This window comes from Crinia signifera, chromosome 1, assembly GCF_055691185.1.
Source record: "Crinia signifera chromosome 1, ASM5569118v1, whole genome shotgun sequence".
In the NCBI taxonomy this organism is placed as follows: domain Eukaryota; kingdom Metazoa; phylum Chordata; class Amphibia; order Anura; family Myobatrachidae; genus Crinia; species Crinia signifera.
The window spans coordinates 165551968-165572200 of record NC_139217.1 but is presented as its reverse complement, the minus strand read 5'-3'; the positions used below and the strand labels follow the sequence as shown (position 1 = coordinate 165572200).

Below are 20233 nucleotides of genomic sequence, written 5' to 3'. Positions count from 1 at the left end.
CAGTCAGTGTAAAATAGGTTCCCTTGCCTCCCAAAAAAACAAATAAATGTTGGCTATAGAGTGTATCTTGACCCCACCCAAAAAAAGATATAAACCTTGGTGATACAGCGTGTCCCCCCCCCCCAAACAAATAAAAGTTGGTGATATAGTGTAGCTCATAAAAAAACAAACATATAAAGTTGGTGATACAGCGTGTCTCCCCAAAAAACAAATACACTATATCACCAATGTTTATTTGTTATATATATATATATATATATTTTTTTTTATTTATTTTTTTTTAATTTTTTTTTGGGGGGGGGGGGGGAGATGCACTATATCACCAACGTTTATCTCCGCACCTCCCCAAAAAAACATATAAAACATGGTGATACAGCATATCTCCCCACCAAAACATATAGAAGTTGGTGATATAGTGTATCTTCCCACCCCCCAAGAAAAACATATAAACATTGGTGATACAGCGTGTCTCTTCCCCAAAACAAATAAACGTTAGTGATATAGTGCATCTCCCCACCCTCCCAAAAAACATATAAACATGGGTGATATAATGCCCCCCCCCCCCCCCCCAAAAAAAAAAAAACTGCTATTGAACGTTGGTGGCATAGTGTAAAAAATATATACTTAACAAGTCTGGAGTTTTCGACAGCAGGTCCCGGTCCCCTCCGCTGCTTTTACTGACTGATCTCTGGCAGCTTCAGCGCAGCATCTCTGGCGGCTTAAGGGGACAGATCTGCGGCGGCTGCAGAGTGACAGATCTCCAGCAGCGCAGCATCTCTGGCATCTTCAGGGAACAGATCTGCGGCAGCCTCAGGGATAACATCTCCGGCGGCTACAGGGGGGGACATCTCCGGCGGCTACAGGGGGGGGGGGGGGACATCTCCGGCGGCTACAGGGGGGGGACGACATCTCCGGCGGCTACAGGGGGGGGGACATCTCCGGCGGCTACAGGGGGGGGGGGGGAACATCTCCGGCGGCTACAGGGGGGGGACATCTCCGGCAGCTACAGGGGGAGGGGCGGGGGGCAATCTCCGGCGGCTACCGGGGGGATCTCCGGCGGCTACAGGGGGGGGGGAATCTCATACATACAAGGGGAGGGGGGGAATCTCCGGCGGCTACAGGGGGGGGAATCTCCGGCCGCTACAGGGGGGGGGGGGGGGAATCTCCGGCGGCTACAGGGGGGGGGATCTCCGGCGGCTACAGGGGGGGGGGGATATCTCCGGCGGCTACAGGGGGGGGGGATCTCCGGCGGCTACAGGGGGGGGGGGACATCTCCGGCGGCTACAGGGGGGGGGGGGGGGTCAATCTCCGGCGGCTACCGGGGAGGGGGGGGTGTCATCTTCGGCGGCTACAGGGGGGGACATCTCCGGTGGCTACGGGGGGGGGGAGGTTCCGGGTCAGGGGGCTACGAATTGCTCACAAGGCCATGCTCATCTGCCTGCGCACACATGTGGGAGATGTGTAGGACCTTCTGAGCGACTGAACTGAAATGATCTGACCCGATGGTTCTGAATTGCGGGCAGATACAGACCAGCGGGGACGCGCTTCTCAGTCGCTGTGTGTTCTACAGCGATATACACCCATTTTCTGAGCAATTTATTGAAACCGCTCAGAAAGTGGCTGAATATCGCTGTGTGTGTAGGGCCCTTAAGGCAAACAAAGTTCATCATGCTAAACTCTCTGGCAGCAGGGAGTGAAGACTACTTTTAAGGGACCAAAGAAGCAAAGATGTGACATTTAAGGCCACTAGTACGAGGTGTCGCCAACTCATCTGGCAACTCCCAGGTGGCTGAACCGTATTTGATACATCGTATGTAATCCTTTTGCATACGATCTAGAGCAGCGGTTCCCAGCCGTTTTTGTCTCCCGTACCTCTTGATTAGGCTTTTAATTGATGAGTACCCCTCCTCTCAATTTAAAATATAGACAGTACTTATGAGTGGTGTGGAAGTGAGCGGTATGCGTATCCTTATGCATGTCCTTATATTAAGGAGTAGCGGACAGGAATCGTGCCCTTCCGTGTCTGGCCGCTGGTTGTGTATTGTCTCCAATGTTCCCACTAACGCCTGTAGAATTAATGCCACTGCTTCTTACACCCGTGTCAGTGCAGGGCAGATGATCACTGATGTCTGAGGGCAGCATGGGTAGCTCCCAGTGGATTGCTGGTCAGGCAAAAGCACAATAAGACACTGATTACACTGAAGACAGAGCCATAAGTGACACAACATGGTTCTTCTCCATAGCAATGGGGCTTCTTCTTCTGCCATCAAAATACTTTTTTTCATCTTCTGCCATTACCAATATTATTTTCAAGTACCCCCAACTGGTCTGCAGTACCCCAGGTTGGGAACCACTGATCTAGAGGATGTGATCAGATAGATTCATGTGTCAGCCCATAAGATACATTTGTGAAGCGCACGGGAATGCACCTCGCATCGCATCAAAAGGACATGCTATGTGGCACTTTTCAGACGATTCATCTCAACAATTTGTTGGAATCACATGAAAAGTGCCCATATAACACAACAGTGTAAGTGGCACCTAAATAAATACTGCAATAGTTTTGATTTGACCAGTCTTCCTCCCAGAACTGACAGCAACGTCTAGTCTATATGACCAGAATAACTGGGATGGCAGTACTAGTGTCCAATCTAGCAGTTTCTCTTTCTTGCTTGATGTGTCGCTTTCAAGCACAGTATTGCCTGTATCTAAACACTGACATATAGACAAGACTGTACTAGAAACACCACAGCAGAGAGCTACACCCCAGGCAAGATATGTGGAACTGCAAGCCTATTAAAAGGTGCAGGGTGCTAGAACGATCACTAATTACAATACAGGTTATAGAAAAAACCCCAGGATGGCTGAGACCTAATAAGGATGTAAAGATGATAATGGCAAAATCCCGGTCACTGATGGAATTACTGATGACCTTCACATATTTGTCCCCAGTCCACCCGGTTCAGATTGTACCTAGGCCTTCAGACTGGTGTGCATATATAACACACATCTACACATATACAAACTATTATATTGACCACATACATTTTATTTTTAATTTGAGGAGTCAAAATAAATATACCTACCCGGAGGAACAAAAAATGAATCTCCTGTTTTCAATGTGTAATCTGACTTGTGAAGAGTTAGTTTCACCAGACCACTGGCAACATTGAAAGTCTAAAAAAAAAAAGGAAATTATTATTATTGGGATAAAATGATAAATTAGGACTATTACTAACTATTCAAGGCAAGAGCAGTATCTAGTGAAAAGGCACAATTAACCTTTTGTCTCATAATAAAGACAGCATTAAAAAATTGCCATTGTAAGGATGGTACCTGAAACCAAATAACCATATAAAAAGGATGTTTTATTGGGGATACTAGAACCATGAAGCATAGAGGAAGTTGTAGGAATGTACCCTTGGGAACTCTTAGGGGTCAATCCAACTCACCAAATACAGTACCTGTGAGATGTACTCAATGAACAAACATGGGTCACAAAGATGTTTTCGGCTTCAAAATCAAAAGCCAAATGTAATAGGGTGTGAGAATCAGAAAGTGAGAGATTTCGGCAGAATTTTCCCATTTTTTTTAAAGTGGCAATCATTTACACTGAAAACTTAGAATGATTTTTTCCATGTAACTGATTGCCGCTTTAAAAAAAGAAAAAAAAAAATAATAAAAAAAAGGAAAACTCCCCCCAAATCTCTCATTTTCTGATTCTCACAAACTATTACATTGTTCAAGAAATAAATACAGTTTAGTCCATATTTTGTCCTGCCATACAAACCTTTTATGCTTTACATATTGGGGTTAATTCAGCATGAGATGCTGAATAGCGAAAATCGCTATACACTTGAAAAAGGTAACATCCAAAACACGTTGTGTGCACACCATGATTGTAATGGTACCTTACAATTTAAGGCAAACCTGGTTGTTGTGCTGTTAAAATTGCCTCTCAACACTGGAACATCAGTAAACACACATCACCAGCCTTTTGTGATATGGAATTTTAACCTCAATGGTTTGTTTACAATAAATTGTGTAGAAAATCTCACTGTATTGGTAATACTATTAGTCTTTCAGAAAAGAGCACTATTGTATACTTATCATTTTTTTTTTGTGTGCATATTTTCTGTTAAAAGCACTATAATAAGTGATTATCTATTTATCTGTACACTTTCTCCCACTCCCTTAAAAACACCCACAACTCCTTGAAATCCTTTTCTCGGTTGAGCTTGTGACATTGGGTTATATTCAATGTCCTGAGGGCGAGCAGTGCCGATAGCTCACCGTCAGTATTCAACCCACTCGCTGTTTGCACTTTGCTGGTTCTTTTCAGGGAGGTGGACATGGTGATTGCGGCCATAAAAATGGTGGGGCTTGCCACAAAATGCAGTAGGCTTGCTGCATTTGCAGAGAACCTCACCATTTAAGGGAATCCTCGCCATCAGATTTCCCAGAAACATTGAATACAGCAAGCGACTGGAGAGGGAATTTGATGGCAAGGATCCTCTTATTCCCCTTTCACACCAGAAAATGCAGGGACTTACCCAGGAATATGGTCCCTGGATCATGCAGGGACATTCCCGGGTTGGCCCCTTTCACACCGGCCTAGTACCTGCATTTTCTGGTGTGAGAAGGGGCAGCAGGTGGTGGGGTCCGGGGTCCAGACTGCGGGGATCCAGCAGCAGCAGCTAAGCGCTTGTAGGGTTATTTGCCGGGTAGCAGGCAAATTTTAAAAAGACTGCCAGACGCTGATTGTGGAGAGCGTCCGGCCAGTCTTTTCAAATCCACCAGCTCTTCCCACCCCGCTGCAAGACAAGTAGTGCTACAAGCACCCAGCCACCTCTGCCGGATCCCTGCAGTCTGGACCCCTGGAACCTTTGATTGGGTGCAATTAAATTGGATACAATTAGCATACAATATAATTGACAATCGTAACAAGAGAAGTGAGAGGTCTTATATCTGCTTCAATGTAGGTGGTTTAATGGTTATGTTGTCACTTATTGCAAACGCAGTGGTCGGACCAGGTGTGTTGGACACCCCCACCACACACCCAATAACCAACCGGACTGTCGTTTACCCAACTCTCCATCCCCCACCAGTACCCTTAGACAATTGCAATAAGTGACCACATCACCATTAAACCACCTACATTGAAGCAAAGATACTTGAAGATCTCTCACTTCTCTTGCCAATTATATTGTATGCTAATTTATCCAATTTAATTGCACCTAAGCAAAATTGTACAACCGAATCATACCTTCTGCATTGTAGCATTTATGCACAATTGTGTATTGTTTTATTAAGTAAACCTTGTGTTACCTCATTGTTGATTCACACACAACCACAATAGAGCCAACTGTTTGCTCATATTAACCAATACCATCGGACCTGTCTCCCGATATGTGCAGCCGCTAGCTCCGCAAAATATACTCAGTGCGCAGATAACCACCCTCCACTCCTTGGAATTTACCAAGTACAGTAAGACTGTTTTCATATACTCTTCATCATTATGACTATCTATATGGTCTCTAACAGAACCTGCCCGTTTGTTTGTGGCTGAAATCACAATTTCACGGTCATTAAAAATCTGGCACAGAGAACAATCAGTGTAATTGCCTAACCATGCCTAAGTTAATCATAAAGACCTGGAATTTTCAACATCCTAACAAACTCTTCTTGAACTTGCACTGCCCCCTTCTCCTGCCAGTAATTTCTTCCATTAAGTTTTGTAATACTGCTCTGTTCAAGTGTTCCAATATTTCAAATCATTTCTGAACACTCCTTTACATGTAAGGTAATCCGCGTGTGCTCGCCACGCTTGGGACTCGGTGGCTCGCTGCGCTCGCCAAACTATATGCAGTCAACTCCGTGCCGACGTGGATAGTGGGGGTATGAAAAGGTCGGGAGGACGCGTAACGCGTCCGGACGCCACGCTGCGGGCTGCCGTGGATAGTGGGGGTGTTTCAGGAATACATTCACACCTGCCATTTCATACATCTGAGACAGTAATGACAACATGTGTTAACTTGTAACTGGATTTTACGTAGTAATAATAATAAGAATTAAAGCGGACTAAAATACCGCTGACTACGCTGGATCTGACAGGGACGCGTAAGCGGCCGCGGGAACACCAAGCTACTTCTGACTACGCTGGCCACGGGAACACTATGCTAATTCTGACAGGGACGCTACGCTGATGGCGTAACTGCCGCCGTGAAACTACACAAGTACTAAACTAACAACTAGAATAACCAGTACTACGTGTGAAATAAAAAATGGTGGAGCAAAGTTTTAAATTTAAGGTGTAACTTTTCCACCAAAACAAGATAAACACAATTAAAAGTGAAAAAAAAAACATACTAAAGCTCCGTAACACACGGTGCGACCCGGCTTTTGGCTGAGTGGTGTGCTGCAGCATGAACGCTCAGCACACATCGTGGTGCACCTGCTCCGCACACTACAATGCTTTGTGCTTAGCAGGGGTTTTGCCTATTTTTAGAATAGGGAAATCCAATGCAAGCACTGGCTTTAACTGATTACTATATCGACATACAGGACTGCACATCGGCATCGCTGCAGAGCATACACAATGAGCGTTCCATGCTCCTTTTCTTAGTGAGCTAGTCAGATCGCTTGAAAAGGGGCTGAAATCGCCCCAAGTGTATGCCCTTTAAGGGACAAATTCAATTACCTGACACACTTACTGTAGACAGGTAGCTCCAGAGTTAAGTGGAGGAGGCACTTCAATTACAGCAGGCACTTCAGGAGGATTTCTGTTTGCAGCCTACTGAGGGGGTGTGGTATATTTCCCCGACAGTCGGGATTCCGACAGTTATTAGTCAGACGTCGGAATCCCGACTACACAGCATGGGGAGGGCAATGAAGCCCCTTGCGGGCTCGCTGCGCTCGACACCTATTTTATTCTCCCTCTATGTGGGTCGTGGACCCCCACGAGGGAGCAGTCGGGATTCCGACTTCAGAGGAATGACTGTCGGAATCCCGACTGTTGGGGAGCCGTCCGGCACCCTCCTGAGGTGCATAAAGAAATCACCTACAAGTAGGGCTTCCAGGGTTTACAATGGCAGCCTGCGAACACTTATAGCACCAACAGTTAACCAAGAATCTATGGGCTACTGTGTGAGAAAACAGGTTGATAATTGAATACTGTATCTCTTGGCATTAAATGAGGGAACTGCAGCCACACAGTAATCCCTGCGGTGAACTGAAATCCCCTTAATTATAATCTCCATAAACAAAATGTATACCTAAATTGGAATTTTCATTGTACTTACAATTACGTCAAACATGGAGGCTGTATTTACTTTTTTCTTTAGTGGAGCAAGTTTCAGCTTCCCAGTGGTAAACATATTATGGTGATAGGTGGTCCAAATTTTAAAGTTTTCATTACCAAGAAATTTACTTCTTTCATCAAGATGAATACAGTCTGTAATGAAGAACCAAATAATACCATAAGAAAAGAAAGTTATTAGTTATGTGACAAGGAGTTCATCAAGTTTTTACCATAAACCAGCATTTTACTGGGTGGTTATTAATAGATCGACAGTCAATGGATGATATTCAAGAGTTAGACACCATATAGTCAATATGCATTAGGTTGGCTAGTACAAAAGGTCGACATGTAAATGGTAGACAGTAGAAAAGGTCGACAAACATGTGTTTTTTCTGGATTCTTTAATATTTCTTTACTCTGCTTTACTGCCCATGTGGACTACATTTGGGAATAGTAAGCTCCCAGAAGTGTGGAGAGTAAAGAGAGCCTGTGAGGGTACACTTTTACACTAATTGGGGTCACATAGTTAAACATATAAAATACCAGCGAAAACAACACCCTTGTGTCAACCTTTTACTTAGTTTCAATAATTTTCATGTTGATGTTTTAACTCTCTGTCTACCCTTCCTACTGTCAAACCTTCCTATTGTCTACCCTTTCTACTGTCAACCTATATATTGGCAATCCACACCCCTGAGAAACATGTACAGAATAGGACAGTTGGAGCGCACATTGGAGGTAACCTGCAAAAAATAATTATATGTATACCACCATTACTTATGTTAAACATAAGTACTAACCTTTTTCTATCTTCATTCTATAGATTAGATATGCAAAACAGTACCAGCGGAAATATATCTATTATAGGAAATACATAGTTTAAAATAAATGTCCTCTTTAACTCTGGCAAAAATGGGGGTGCTCTAAATTTAACTATGTTGAAGGTTTCAAATAGAGTAACATCCATACCATTTTCAACTGCATAATTATAAAAATAAACCCAAATATATTCCATTTTTTACTGTTGCTTTGTTTTTTACGCATTTGAAAAAACATTTGGCACCAAAACTTAATTTATTTTGGCAATACTACTAGGGGACACTGCTACCATAGATTTGTGTGGAGAGTGCAGAAGTTGAGCACCTAAATGGTCAGCTTCTAGCTACTCCCGTCTCCAACCCTGTCTCATCAGTTCATATCTTGCACAGCAGAAAACCAAACGGGAATGCAAGAAGCACATGTAAAACACACAAGGCAACAAAACCGAACAATGAGCATAATGGTGTAACCCCAGATATTCTGTGGGAAATAGGTTTAATAGGGAGTATGAATTCCCAATCTTAGCAGTTTTTGGCATAAAAAAGTTAAAAACTGAATATAAGTCAACAGTGAAAAATATGAACATTGAAGCAAGTAGATGCCCAATATAGCATTTTTAGTGGATAACACTGTGGAACCACTCTTAAGCTAGTCACTGATCTGGTCAATAATATAAAGATCTAATAACCTTCAGTATGACCAGCTGTACATGGCAAGCTAAAGATTTAGTCTCTTTCATTTTTTAAATAAGTCAATTCAACCACAAAAGGTGTATCTTTGTACAAAGACATCCTCCCCAAACTCACAGCAGCAAACCACATTCTTCCTGCCAACAGTTCTCACTCTACCCAAGATTTAAATGGCCAGGATGTATGGGATGCATCCACTGCCAGAATGACAAGAGAGCCAGTAACAGGATCATCTTCCACGTGAGATAACGGAGGTCCATCCCTCCAAAGGCTGAAACACTGAACTCTGTAAATACTGGAGGACCAAGTCAAGGTCCCAGAGAGCCGTTGGAGGACAAATGGGTAGTTGTAATAGACCCTGGAAAAAGGTCTGCATCTCAAGGCCAATTTCCTCTGGAAAAAGATGGAGAGCGCGGAGGTCTTGCTTTTTTGAACAAGGATGTGGAAATTCCACGCCTCTCACACCAAACCACATAAGAACGCCATATGCGGTGATAGTGTGCCGAGGTGACCTCCTTTCTAGCACGTAGCATGGTGGGTATCACTGCTCTGGGGATACCAGCATGCCTCAGGATGGACCTTTCAGCAGCCACGCCGTCAAATCAAGACAACCTAAATCTGGGAAGATAAAGGGTCCCTGGCTGAGAAGGTCGTCCTGAAGAGGCAGGGGCCACGGCTCGTCTATCAGCAGTGCTGTAAGGTTGGTGTACCAAGACCTACGAGGTCAGTCTGGTGCTACCAACACAGCCGTGACTCCTCCTCTCTGGATGCGTTGAAGAACTCGAGGTATCAACGGAAATGGTGGAAAGAGGTATACATACTGGAAGGGCCACGGAGCGACCAGCAAGTCCACCCCTTCTGCTTGTGTGTCTCGCATTCGAGCGAAGAACCTGGGGAGTTGAAAGTTGTGATAGGACGCCATCAGGTCCACCTGCGGGCACCCCATTGATGGATCAGTCTCTGAAAAATCTGAGGGTGTAAGCACCACTCCCCCTGATGTAGATCCTGCCGACTGAGAAAGTCGGCCTCCCAGTTTTCTACTCCAGGTATGAAAATGGCCAACAGGTCTAGAGAGAGTGATTTTGCTCCCAGAGCAGGATCCTGCTGACCTCCTTCATGGCTACACAACTGCGTGTGCCTCCCTGCTTGTTGATACTGTCGGACTGGACACGGACGGCCTTGCCCTGAAGGAGACGTTTCGCCTGGAGAAGAGCGTAATAGACTGCGCTTAGCTCCAGAACATTGATCGAGAGGAGACTTTCCTGTCGTGTCCACAACCCCTGGAACTGGTGTTCCAAGGTGACCGCTCCCCAACCCCGGAGACTGGCGTCCGTGGTGAGGAGGGTCCAATCCCAGATCGCAAACATCTTTCCTTGCTGAAGGTTGGAGGTGCTGGAGCCATACGAGACTAAAATGCCTCAGTCGAGCTCCCAACCTGGGGTCCCCCAGCTGGGACGGAATACCGTCCTGCTGTAGGCTTGGTGGTTTTAGGGTCCAGTGTGGTTGTAGAGGCACCTCTTCCGCAGCCTCTGGAACCTCAGTGTGAAGGAGCACCCCCTCTGGATCGACCTCGAAATCTGTTTGAGGGACGTAAGGACCGAAAGGATGGCACCTGGGCGGTCCTGCGAGAAGGAGGCAGTGCTGCAGAGGGGAGGAAGTGAGACTTACCTCCTGTCGCCTGGGATATCCATTTATCCAGCTCTGGGCCGAACAGGAGCTCCCCATTGAAAGCCAAGGACTCTACTGCATGCTTTGATTCAGCGTCCACCTGCCACTGGGCAGAGAGCTCTTCGAACCGCAATATAGTGCAGAACTCTAGCTGCAACAATACCAACATCAGAGGAGGCCTCCATCAGAAAAGTGGAAGCCTCTTGAATCTATTCTGAAAGCTGCATGATAGTAGCAGGGTCAGAGCCCTCACGTATCTCAGATGAGATTCGTGAGGCCCATATACCTATGGCTTTATTAACCCAGCACCCGACTTGCGCCAAACGCTGAAATACCCCAGCAGCTAAATAAATATTTTTCAAGGTTAACTCCAACTTGCGGCCAGAGATGTCCTTGAGGGTGGTGGCCCCAGGAACTGGAAGGACTGTCTTTTTTGACAGTCGTGACACAGATGAGTCCACCGCTGGGGGTATTTCTACCTTCAGGCAGTAAGGGATAATTTTGTAAAAACCTGCAAGGGGTTTGAAAATGTTTGTCTGGATGTTTCCAGGCCTTGTTTGCATGGTCATCCAATTCCTTCGCAGTGGGGAAGTTGGATGACTGCTTTTGTTTTTTGCCAAAAAGGGATGGTCGGCTAGGAGTATCTACTCCCTCCGTAACATTACAGGTGACTTTGACCATGTCAATTAAGTCCTCAATCCCCTGTGAGGGCTGGGCAGGGTCTTGTGTGTCAAAAGAATGCACATCCTGCACATCCTCTGGGGGTGCAAATTCACCCTACTCTAATTCTGGCATGTTGTCAGAATCAGGGGCGTTTTTATTGCAACAGCTGCATCCACCCAAAATGCTACCCCGCTGGGGTGCAAGGCTACTAGCAGCCAGGAAAATTACTATAGGTTTTCTCCAACTTCCATTGAACAGGAACCTTGAAAGTTATTCCTGGTGAAATTACAACTTCATAGTCCACTCTTGGTGGAGTCTGCCATAGTTCCCTGTCCTATGTAGGAAAGGGGTTTGACCAATGGTAGTATGGGTGGCTTAAACAGACTAAGACTATGGCCAGGCAGGGTTATGAAGTTTTGCAGAGGTCTTTAACACTTGAGCCAGAACTGTAACTAGCTCTGTATGTGTACACTGTAGTGATACAAGCCCTGTACCTGTGCATCAGAGTAAGGCAGTGACCCCTGTGTCACCCTGAGGTAACATCAGCATACATTAGGGATGGCTATCGTTGATTTTGCCATCGATGGTTGCCATCGATGGCAAAAGTGCAATTGTCCATCGATAGTGTATAAATATTCAATGGACGACCATCAATGTTTTTATATATCAATGGTCATCCATTTTCTTTGATTGATTGGCCAGTAAGCCAATCAAAATGCGGGGGCAGGGCTTCGCGGGTGCCGGGGCGGAGCTATGTTCCGTGTCCCGACACCTTGGGGAAAAAAAGCAAAAACAAACTATTCGTTTAAGCTTGACATCGATGGTGGGAAACCATCTGGTTCTCCCCATCGATGTCAAAACTATTCGACAACGGCCATAAACCATCAATGATTTCTAGTCATCGATGGTCGATGGCCATCCCTAGCATACAGTACATGAGATCTGATGAAACATTGTAAAAGAAGCACAGCAAGCCTGAAGCTTCCTGCTGTCCTCTGTATGACCCTGCAAACTGTACCCCCTCAAACTGCATGTACACACTGACTGTAATAATCTGAGGACACATTGTATTTTAAGAAAACAGGGGTGCAGGAGAGGCAGTAACTAGGCTCTGCCAGCAGAGGCTGCCTCTCATTGTCCCTTCGGGAAGCAGTATCACATAACATCAGTGAGCAGTCAACCGGTCCTGGAGCCAAAGCTCTAGTTAGACCTTCCACAGCAGAGGCTTTTCTTGAAGTCTCTCTGTCCTTCTGATAAGTGAAAGCTCAGAGGATAAGCTGCCCAAGCAGGGCTATTTACAGGGGATTATACCAAAAGGGGGTTACTGTGCACATATCACAAAGTAACATGCCCTCAAAAGCTTGTATAAATTTAGCATTGCATCTATACAATAATAGGGTACTTTGTAGAAGGTGTAAATTTTGCATTACACTTCTTGCAAGCATCTCTCTTGGAGTTACCCCCTGCCACTAGTAGTGGAGAGGCCCTCTTACTCAGCAAGAGGGGGGGGGGGGAGCCATGAGGAGGAAGGGTGGGGGTCAGAGTGGCCAGGAGCTAAGGCTCTGGTGAGGCTGTGTACAGCAGAGGCTAAATCACTCTGCTGGCTTCTAGATGTCTCCCTATCTTTCTGAGACTGAGAGCTCAGAAGATAAGCGCCCTCTTCCTCTGTCATGACATCTGTAAGCTGTGTGGCCCAGAAAGGGGGTCCACTGGGGCTTGTGACACGGGTGGGATTTACAGTGCATTTATCACAGTATTCAATCCCTGCAGAGGAAGGTGTAAATTTAGAATTACACATTTTACAAGCAATTCTCTGCCATATTAGACAAATATATGTCACACAGAGCAATCTACACACTACCACACACCCAAGGGAGAGTAGGTATAGCAGATCCAGATAGAAACATTGGATGGGAGAGACAGTGAAAAGGAGAAGCTGCCACAGGGTCTAAACCGCGCTATGGTGTGTGTGTATATATATATATATATATATATATATATATATATATATATATATATATATATATATATATATATATATATATATATACACACACACACACACACACACACACACACAGGGAGTGCTATAGCCCTAATGTTTAACACAGCCCCACTGTCTACACCAAGCTCTAAACCCCCACTGTAACTCACAGACTGGGTAGAGCTGTAGCAGGATGGTCACCAGGAGAGTATGGGTGTTGTAACATGCAGCCTTGGTAGAGCAGGCAAGCATGACTCGGAGCCTCCAGCAGCATGTCCAGCGGCACCAAGTCTCAAGAAAATGTCCGCCTGCACCTTGTAACGTTGGGGATTTCCGGGAGCACCACGCGGTAGCTTCGCGCCCCCCCCCCCCCCCCCCCCCGCCCGGCAGCTCCTTCTCCAATGGCGCCAGATTCAAAGAATCCTCTGCTATAAGCCGCCTTATTTGTGCCCTGACCTCCGCTGTTAGTCACAGTACTCACAGTAGCTGCAGCCTGCTCCCATGAGGGCACAAACTAAGACTGCCTGAGGGGGGGGAGGAGTTGGCCACACTAATTTTATATTTAAAGTGCCCATGCTCCCTGTGGTCACCTTCTATTCCCCAGTGTAACTCCAGTGACACATAGTGGATGAAGGAGAAAAAGTACAGTGGACTGAAGGAGAACGGTCTTTCTGATGTGTACACAGCCAATCAGCTCCTAACGTGTCATGTTACAGTGGGCCTAATATCTTAGCACAAAATATGGGACCTGAACTGCAGCAACTGCCACATTGACTACACCATACACAGAGAGAGAGTGAGAGAGAGAGAGAGAGAGAGATAGAGAGAGAGAGAGAGAGAGTCCTCTCTGTGACAATAGTGTTTAGCAGCTGAACTCAAATTAGGGAAGTGAAACAAAAGTAATTGGACTTCCACAACTACAGTATTATTCCAAGGATTTGGTCAAAAGCATATGAGTAAGTTTTTATGTATATATAGCTAGGAAGACTGTATTTTCAGGAGTAGGGCAAAGCTTTGACTAGAGTAGCAATAGACCAGTGGTTCTCAACCTCAGTCCTCAAGTACCCCCAACAGGTCAGGTTTTTCAGATCTCCACACAGAATCACAGGTTAAATAATTAGCTCCACCTGAGATCTTTTAAATTCTGCCAGTGAATAACGAGTACACCTGCCAGATGACCTGAGGGGGGGGGGTACTTGAGGACCGTGGTTGAGAACCACTGCTATAGACTACATTAGCTCTGAGCAAATAATAGCTGCTCTGGGATGGTTGTTAGTAACTTCTAAATTAGTTGTATTGATTGCTACATTGTACATTCTTATGAATAAAAAGTGAAAAATTTGCAACATACCAACAACTGCATCACTTTTTGAATCTGGATCCCAAACAATAGCAATATCATCCAATGTATCTTCTTCACAAGCATCTGAAAGAATTAGAATTCATATTAAAATCTGAAATCTGTATTTAAACTACAAATAAGAACATTACTAAAAGAAGAAACACCCTGCCTGCTGATTGACACTGAATATTCTTACTTTCATTGTTCTGAAGGGTACAGTTTTCAGCTCCCAAGAAATGTGTGGAATATACATAAATACCAATGGTAATAAGTTCAATATTTTTTATATATTGCATTCTATGTAGTAACAACATAGGTTGTTACAGGTTGTACTTTCTTTACTCACATTCATATAATTAAATTCTTGCGATCATTTTACACTAGACAAGATCTAATAAATATATAGGTTTATTTTCTGATCCTGCTTTAATATATTCTGGCAAACTGAATGAGAGATTTCCATTAACCCAAGGATGCATGGTTAATCTCACATTATGTCTCCACGCCGACGTGGATAGTGGGGGTATGAAAAGGTCGGAGGACGCGTACCGACGCCGCTCGCCACGCTTTGGGTTCGCGTGGATCGTGGGGTGTCGTTAACAATTGTGGGGGACATTTCACTGCTAAGGGTGGCTATTTGGGCTCTGTGGCCCATTTAACATTGTTTCCTATGGCAAAATCGCAGGCATTGAGGCATTGAACTAAAAATCGCGTCCATTGAAAAATTTAACATTGATCCCTATGGGAAATCGCGGGCATCGCGTCGGTCGCGTCGCACCCGTTACTTTAGTGCATGCAATGGACGCGATGCCCGCGAGGGTTCGCCGTCCTAGGTAAAGAGTACCAAAAAGTATTTTGCGAATATGAGCAATGGTGTACGTGGACACATCTGTACTATCCCTTCTGCTATTTCACCTTTTACATTTTCTTTAGTGCAGCAATGAGTCGGTTACTGGGCCTGGTCATATAACATCCAGTAAGATGGTGCTACCTTGCTGTGCCCCTCTGATCACCAACATCACCGCCACATCAATTATAGTATATACCCCTTATATTTTTAAAAATACATTTTAAACTTTCAAATTAAAAAAAAAAACACTTTCTTACCATTTTTTTGCGGAACAAAATTAGTCAGTTAAGTGGTTAAAGGAAAATGAGGGAACACATTCTAATTTGAAACTACAAGGACTTATTATGGAAGACAACGGAATCATACCTACTACCATACCAGGACCTGTGTTTAGCATTGCAGCATGTGAGTTATACATTACCCCACCACCACCCCACCCACTACGGTTTTCCTCTAAGCCCTTTCCACCCGAATCCGAATTCCCCCTGGCAACTGAGGTGTCCGGATTAAAACAGCTGTCGGACCATCAGCCGCCAGAAAATCGGTGGACTACCTGTAGAACAATAAAACAAGAACTACGCAACATACCATGAAGTGCTTTACTTTGAGTATCTGAAGCTGGAAGTATATCAAAATGATCCAAGTTCGGTTCGCAGGGTTCTAAAATAAGACCTCAAATATTAAAAATCGGAATTACATTACATAATCTACTTACATTCATACTATATTTTTAAATTGCAAATTTAAACATTAGAAGAAAAAAAATCTTATGAATATTTTTTTTGTTTTATTCTTTTCATCTTAAGAACAATTTTTATCTCCTAAAACTTTGAATAGATATAGTTACAATGATTATGTCTTATATGAAAATATATCAAGAACATCCAGTTATATGCCAATTTTTGGCTTATTTGGACAATTTACTCTGGGTTGAAATCACATCAATGACCTTTTTTACAATCTGTATGGCAGGGCCACTGACTTTCAGCCCATTAATTGGCGGGGAAACCAAGGTCACAGCTTTGTGTAAAAAGGACCCCAAAAATAACCGGTACTTGTTTCCTAGCATGGCACCCATCGGATCATATACCATAAGGCATACAATGGTATGCGATGCGATGCGATGCTACGCGATGGCAGCCGATGTTATACAATTTTAAATCATATACCATCGCATTGTATGCCATTGTATGCCATATACAATGGTATACTATTTTAAATTGTATAAGCACCCTAATGGGTGTTTTCAATGTTAAATTTGCCCCCTATAAGATTATTAATTGTATAAGCACCGTAAGGGGTGCTTACAATGTTAAAAGCACCCCCCACTATGAACGCCAACCCAAAGCATGGCGAGCGGTGGCGGTACGCGTCCTACGACCTTTTCATACCCCCCACTATCCACGTCGGAGTGGAGTTGATTTTAGATAGTGTGGCGAGCGCAGCGAGCCAACCAGCACGAAGCGGGGCGAGCGCAGCGGAATACATTTATTTATTTATTAACAGTTTCTTATATAGCGCACACAGATTCCGCAGCGCTTTACAGAGCATAATACATGTAAATAAGCGTCCGCTCGCTGCGCTCCCCACACTATATAAAATCAACTCCACGCCGACGTGCATAGTGGGGGTATGAAGAGGTAGGAGGACGTGTACCGCCACGCTTCGGGTTGGCGTTGATAGTGGGGGTGCATTTAACATTGTAAGCACCCATTAGAGTGCTTATACAATTACAAATCGTATAGGGTGCTTAAATCATATCGCATGCGGCTATATGGCATGCGATGCGATACAATGCATAAGATACCATACGACTCAAAATCGTGGGCGCCGTGCTAGGAAACAAGTACCAAATAACCCAAGTAACGGGTGACCATTTACAGCATAGGAAGAGATTTATAACCTCCAAGCACCAGCAGAACAGCATCTGGAGCTGAATCCAAATCCCAAGATGGACCTAGGATTTTGGTGTAAAATGGGTAACAAATATTCCATGGGATATAGAAAGCATGCATCTGTTACATGGAGCACATGCTTACACATTAACTTCAGTCAAATGGCCACTGCCTCGCTCAAGATCTGCACGCCAGTGGTATAAAATAATTATTCGTTGCTCTGCAGAGCCTAATGATTTCATTCTACTAATGCTCTCAGTAATCTGTTTAACTACAATTTTTCTTATCGCTGTCCACTTAAAAAAATGGAAACCTAGGCAAACTGTGCTGTATACATGCTTATTGCTATATATTAAGAACAGAAGTAGGCCTTGGATAAGTGACATATCTATGACGCTCTTGTCATATAACAAAATAATGGTCTTGGCATTATAAATTGATGCTTAATTTTGGATGTGGCAAAACATTTGCCTGCCATTTTCCAATGTATCACCATTGTGAAAGTTGGTGTACGCTCTGGGATAACTTTACTAAGATGGGAGTGCTATTGAAGATGGCATGTAGCCCATAGCAACCAATCAGATTCTATTATCTTCTAGAAGATGCTAAATTAATAAGTAAAATCTGATTGGTTGCTATGGGCAACATCCAATCTTGAAAAGATCTCCTATTTTAGTAAAATTTACCCCTCCCAGTGCACCCGTTGGACGAAATGGAACATGGAACCTGCTGGGTGGTCTGAAAACTGTGACAGTTCTTTGCAGCCACACAATAAGTAGGGTTTTTACAAAAAAAATATTTTTTAAAAAGTTACCCCTTTTAAATTTTTTATAAAAACCCTGCTTATTGTGTTCCACCCAGCATATAGTTGCCCAGTTCAAACCAGGCACATCTACTAGTTAGTGTTAATTATGCTTACTTATACCATTCTTACCCATCTACCTTTACCTCATCTGTAGCCAATCCCACACTTTATAATAAATAACTAAATAAAGGGCAAACAAAGCATTTGGAAAATCAAACTTAAAAAGGATTAATGCAAACTGTTCTCTACTTAAAAAATGAAAACTGATCATAAAGCGTACATTTCTACCCAACATCTAGCCTCCTTGTGCGGTAAACAGCCTATCTAACAGTGTCTTGCCATGGCTAAGTTCTGTGTGTAACCCTGACTTTATCTGCATATGAAATGCTACTTTGTAGTGTGTTTTGGAAAACACTAACGTAGCATTTTGTACAATAAATATTCAACCCCCGGAGACCAGTGGCCGGCTGGGCGCTAATATACCATTTATTATAATAATTTTGGAAATAGGTATATTTAGATATAGATATGAGCAGCAGTTCTCTAAATGTACAAGTGTATGTACAAAAACACTGTGTTAAATCCGGAACAGGGATAATCCTGGACCCGGAGCCCACACAGAGAAATACCAATTATCCAAAAGGAAGGGGAAACTGCACTAATATACAATGTATTCTAGTACACCATGAATGAATGCACATACACAATGATAAAATGGAGACTGTTTCAATAAAAAGTAACAAACAATTTTTTTATTTTTTTTTTTACTTTGTTCAGCTTCTGATTTTGACCACAAGATTTCAAGCAAATTGATGATAAATATAAATATAAAGGTTGCCATACAGGATGATTTTCCGTAGAAATAAAATGGTAGCCGGGCTGTACCCGTAGTGATGCAGGGCCACGGCACTCACAACGGGGAGTCTCTTATGAATAAAGTACCTCACCAATTGTTTGTTAATAAATGATAGAGCGGTACACGGTATGCACATCTCACCTATGCTGCCGTGAGGTAGTGTCTTGAATGCTGTGAGTAAGTGGAGTGTCCCACCGGGAGGAGACTGACGGGTGGACCTCGCTGATGGATGCGGTCAGTGTACCTCTCTCTTATGCTGCCGGTAGCTAAAGGTCAAACACTGCGACAGCGTGTCTCTCGCATACGTGTGCCTTGACTCCTGCTCCTACTGGCGTTCTCCAGGAAAGACTGTAAGCTGCGGCTGGGATGGCTTAAAAGTGCAAAAAGCCATGTAGATGTATATCTGTTGTCTGTATGGCAATTGATGTTGGTCATCCAACAATCTCAGGCTGATGAAAGTATAAAATAGATGGCTGGGTGGTAGCCTCTAACGCATTTTTCCCTCCAAAAGGGCTTTTTCAAAGAATATTTTCCATTTGTGCTGAATGCCTTATTCAATAATAAATTTTAATAAACATCTTTTTGCACTTTTAAGCCATCCCAGCCGCAGCTTGCAGTCTTTCCTGGAGAACGCCAGTAAGAGCACACGTGGTTGAGAAACACGCTGTCGCAGTGTTTGACCTTTAGCCTCCGACAGCGTAAGTGAGAGGTACGCTGACCGCATCCATCAGCGAGGTCCACCCGTCAGTCTCCTCCCGGCGGGACACTACCTCACGGCAGCACAGGTGAGATATGGGCATACCGTACCGCTCTATCCATCATCTATTAACAAACAAACTGCCCATTGGTGAGTGACTTTATTCATAAAAGACTCCCCGTTGTGAGTGCCGTGGCCCGGCATCACTACGGGTACAGCCCGGCTACCATGTTCTTTCTACGGAAAATCATTTTATATGGCAAGCGTTTATATTGATCATCAATTTGCGTGAAGTCTTGTGGTCAAATCGGAAGCGGAACAAAGTACAGTTGTTTGATAAAAAGTCTTTTTCACATGTCTTGTAATTATAGATAACTACTTCAGTTTATATATATATATATATATATATATATATATATATATATATATATATATATATATATATATATATGTATTTTTTATAGGTGGCCTCCTAGTTTAAACTTTCATCTGTAAAAATAAATTGTCTGTTACTTTTTATTGAAACAGTCTCTATTTTATCATTGTGAATGTGCATACATTCATTTTGTACAATATGCAGAAACAGCCACACACACATAATAAAGACAGGCCACATATTTTAATCAGCATACGTTGCTTGTGCGTCCAATTAACAACACTTTGTG

At 43.8% G+C, this 20233-nt stretch overlaps 1 protein-coding gene across 2 annotated transcripts in view; it reads right to left on the bottom strand.

Annotated features, from left to right (window-relative positions):
* LOC146063684 (uncharacterized) overlaps positions 1-20233 on the bottom strand; it is a 137300-nt gene that overhangs the window by 6203 nt on the left and 110864 nt on the right. The window contains exons 22-25 of one of the 2 annotated variants that reach the window (XM_083176296.1): positions 15904-15975; positions 14475-14549; positions 7302-7453; positions 3093-3177 (exon numbers count right to left, since the gene is read on the bottom strand). In XM_083176296.1, the coding sequence (XP_083032422.1) occupies positions 3093-3177; positions 7302-7453; positions 14475-14549; positions 15904-15975 (384 nt within the window). Of the gene's footprint in view, positions 1-3086; positions 3178-7301; positions 7454-14474; positions 14550-15903; positions 15976-20233 lie in introns of both variants that reach the window. The other variant, XM_083176287.1, reaches the window with a different exon arrangement.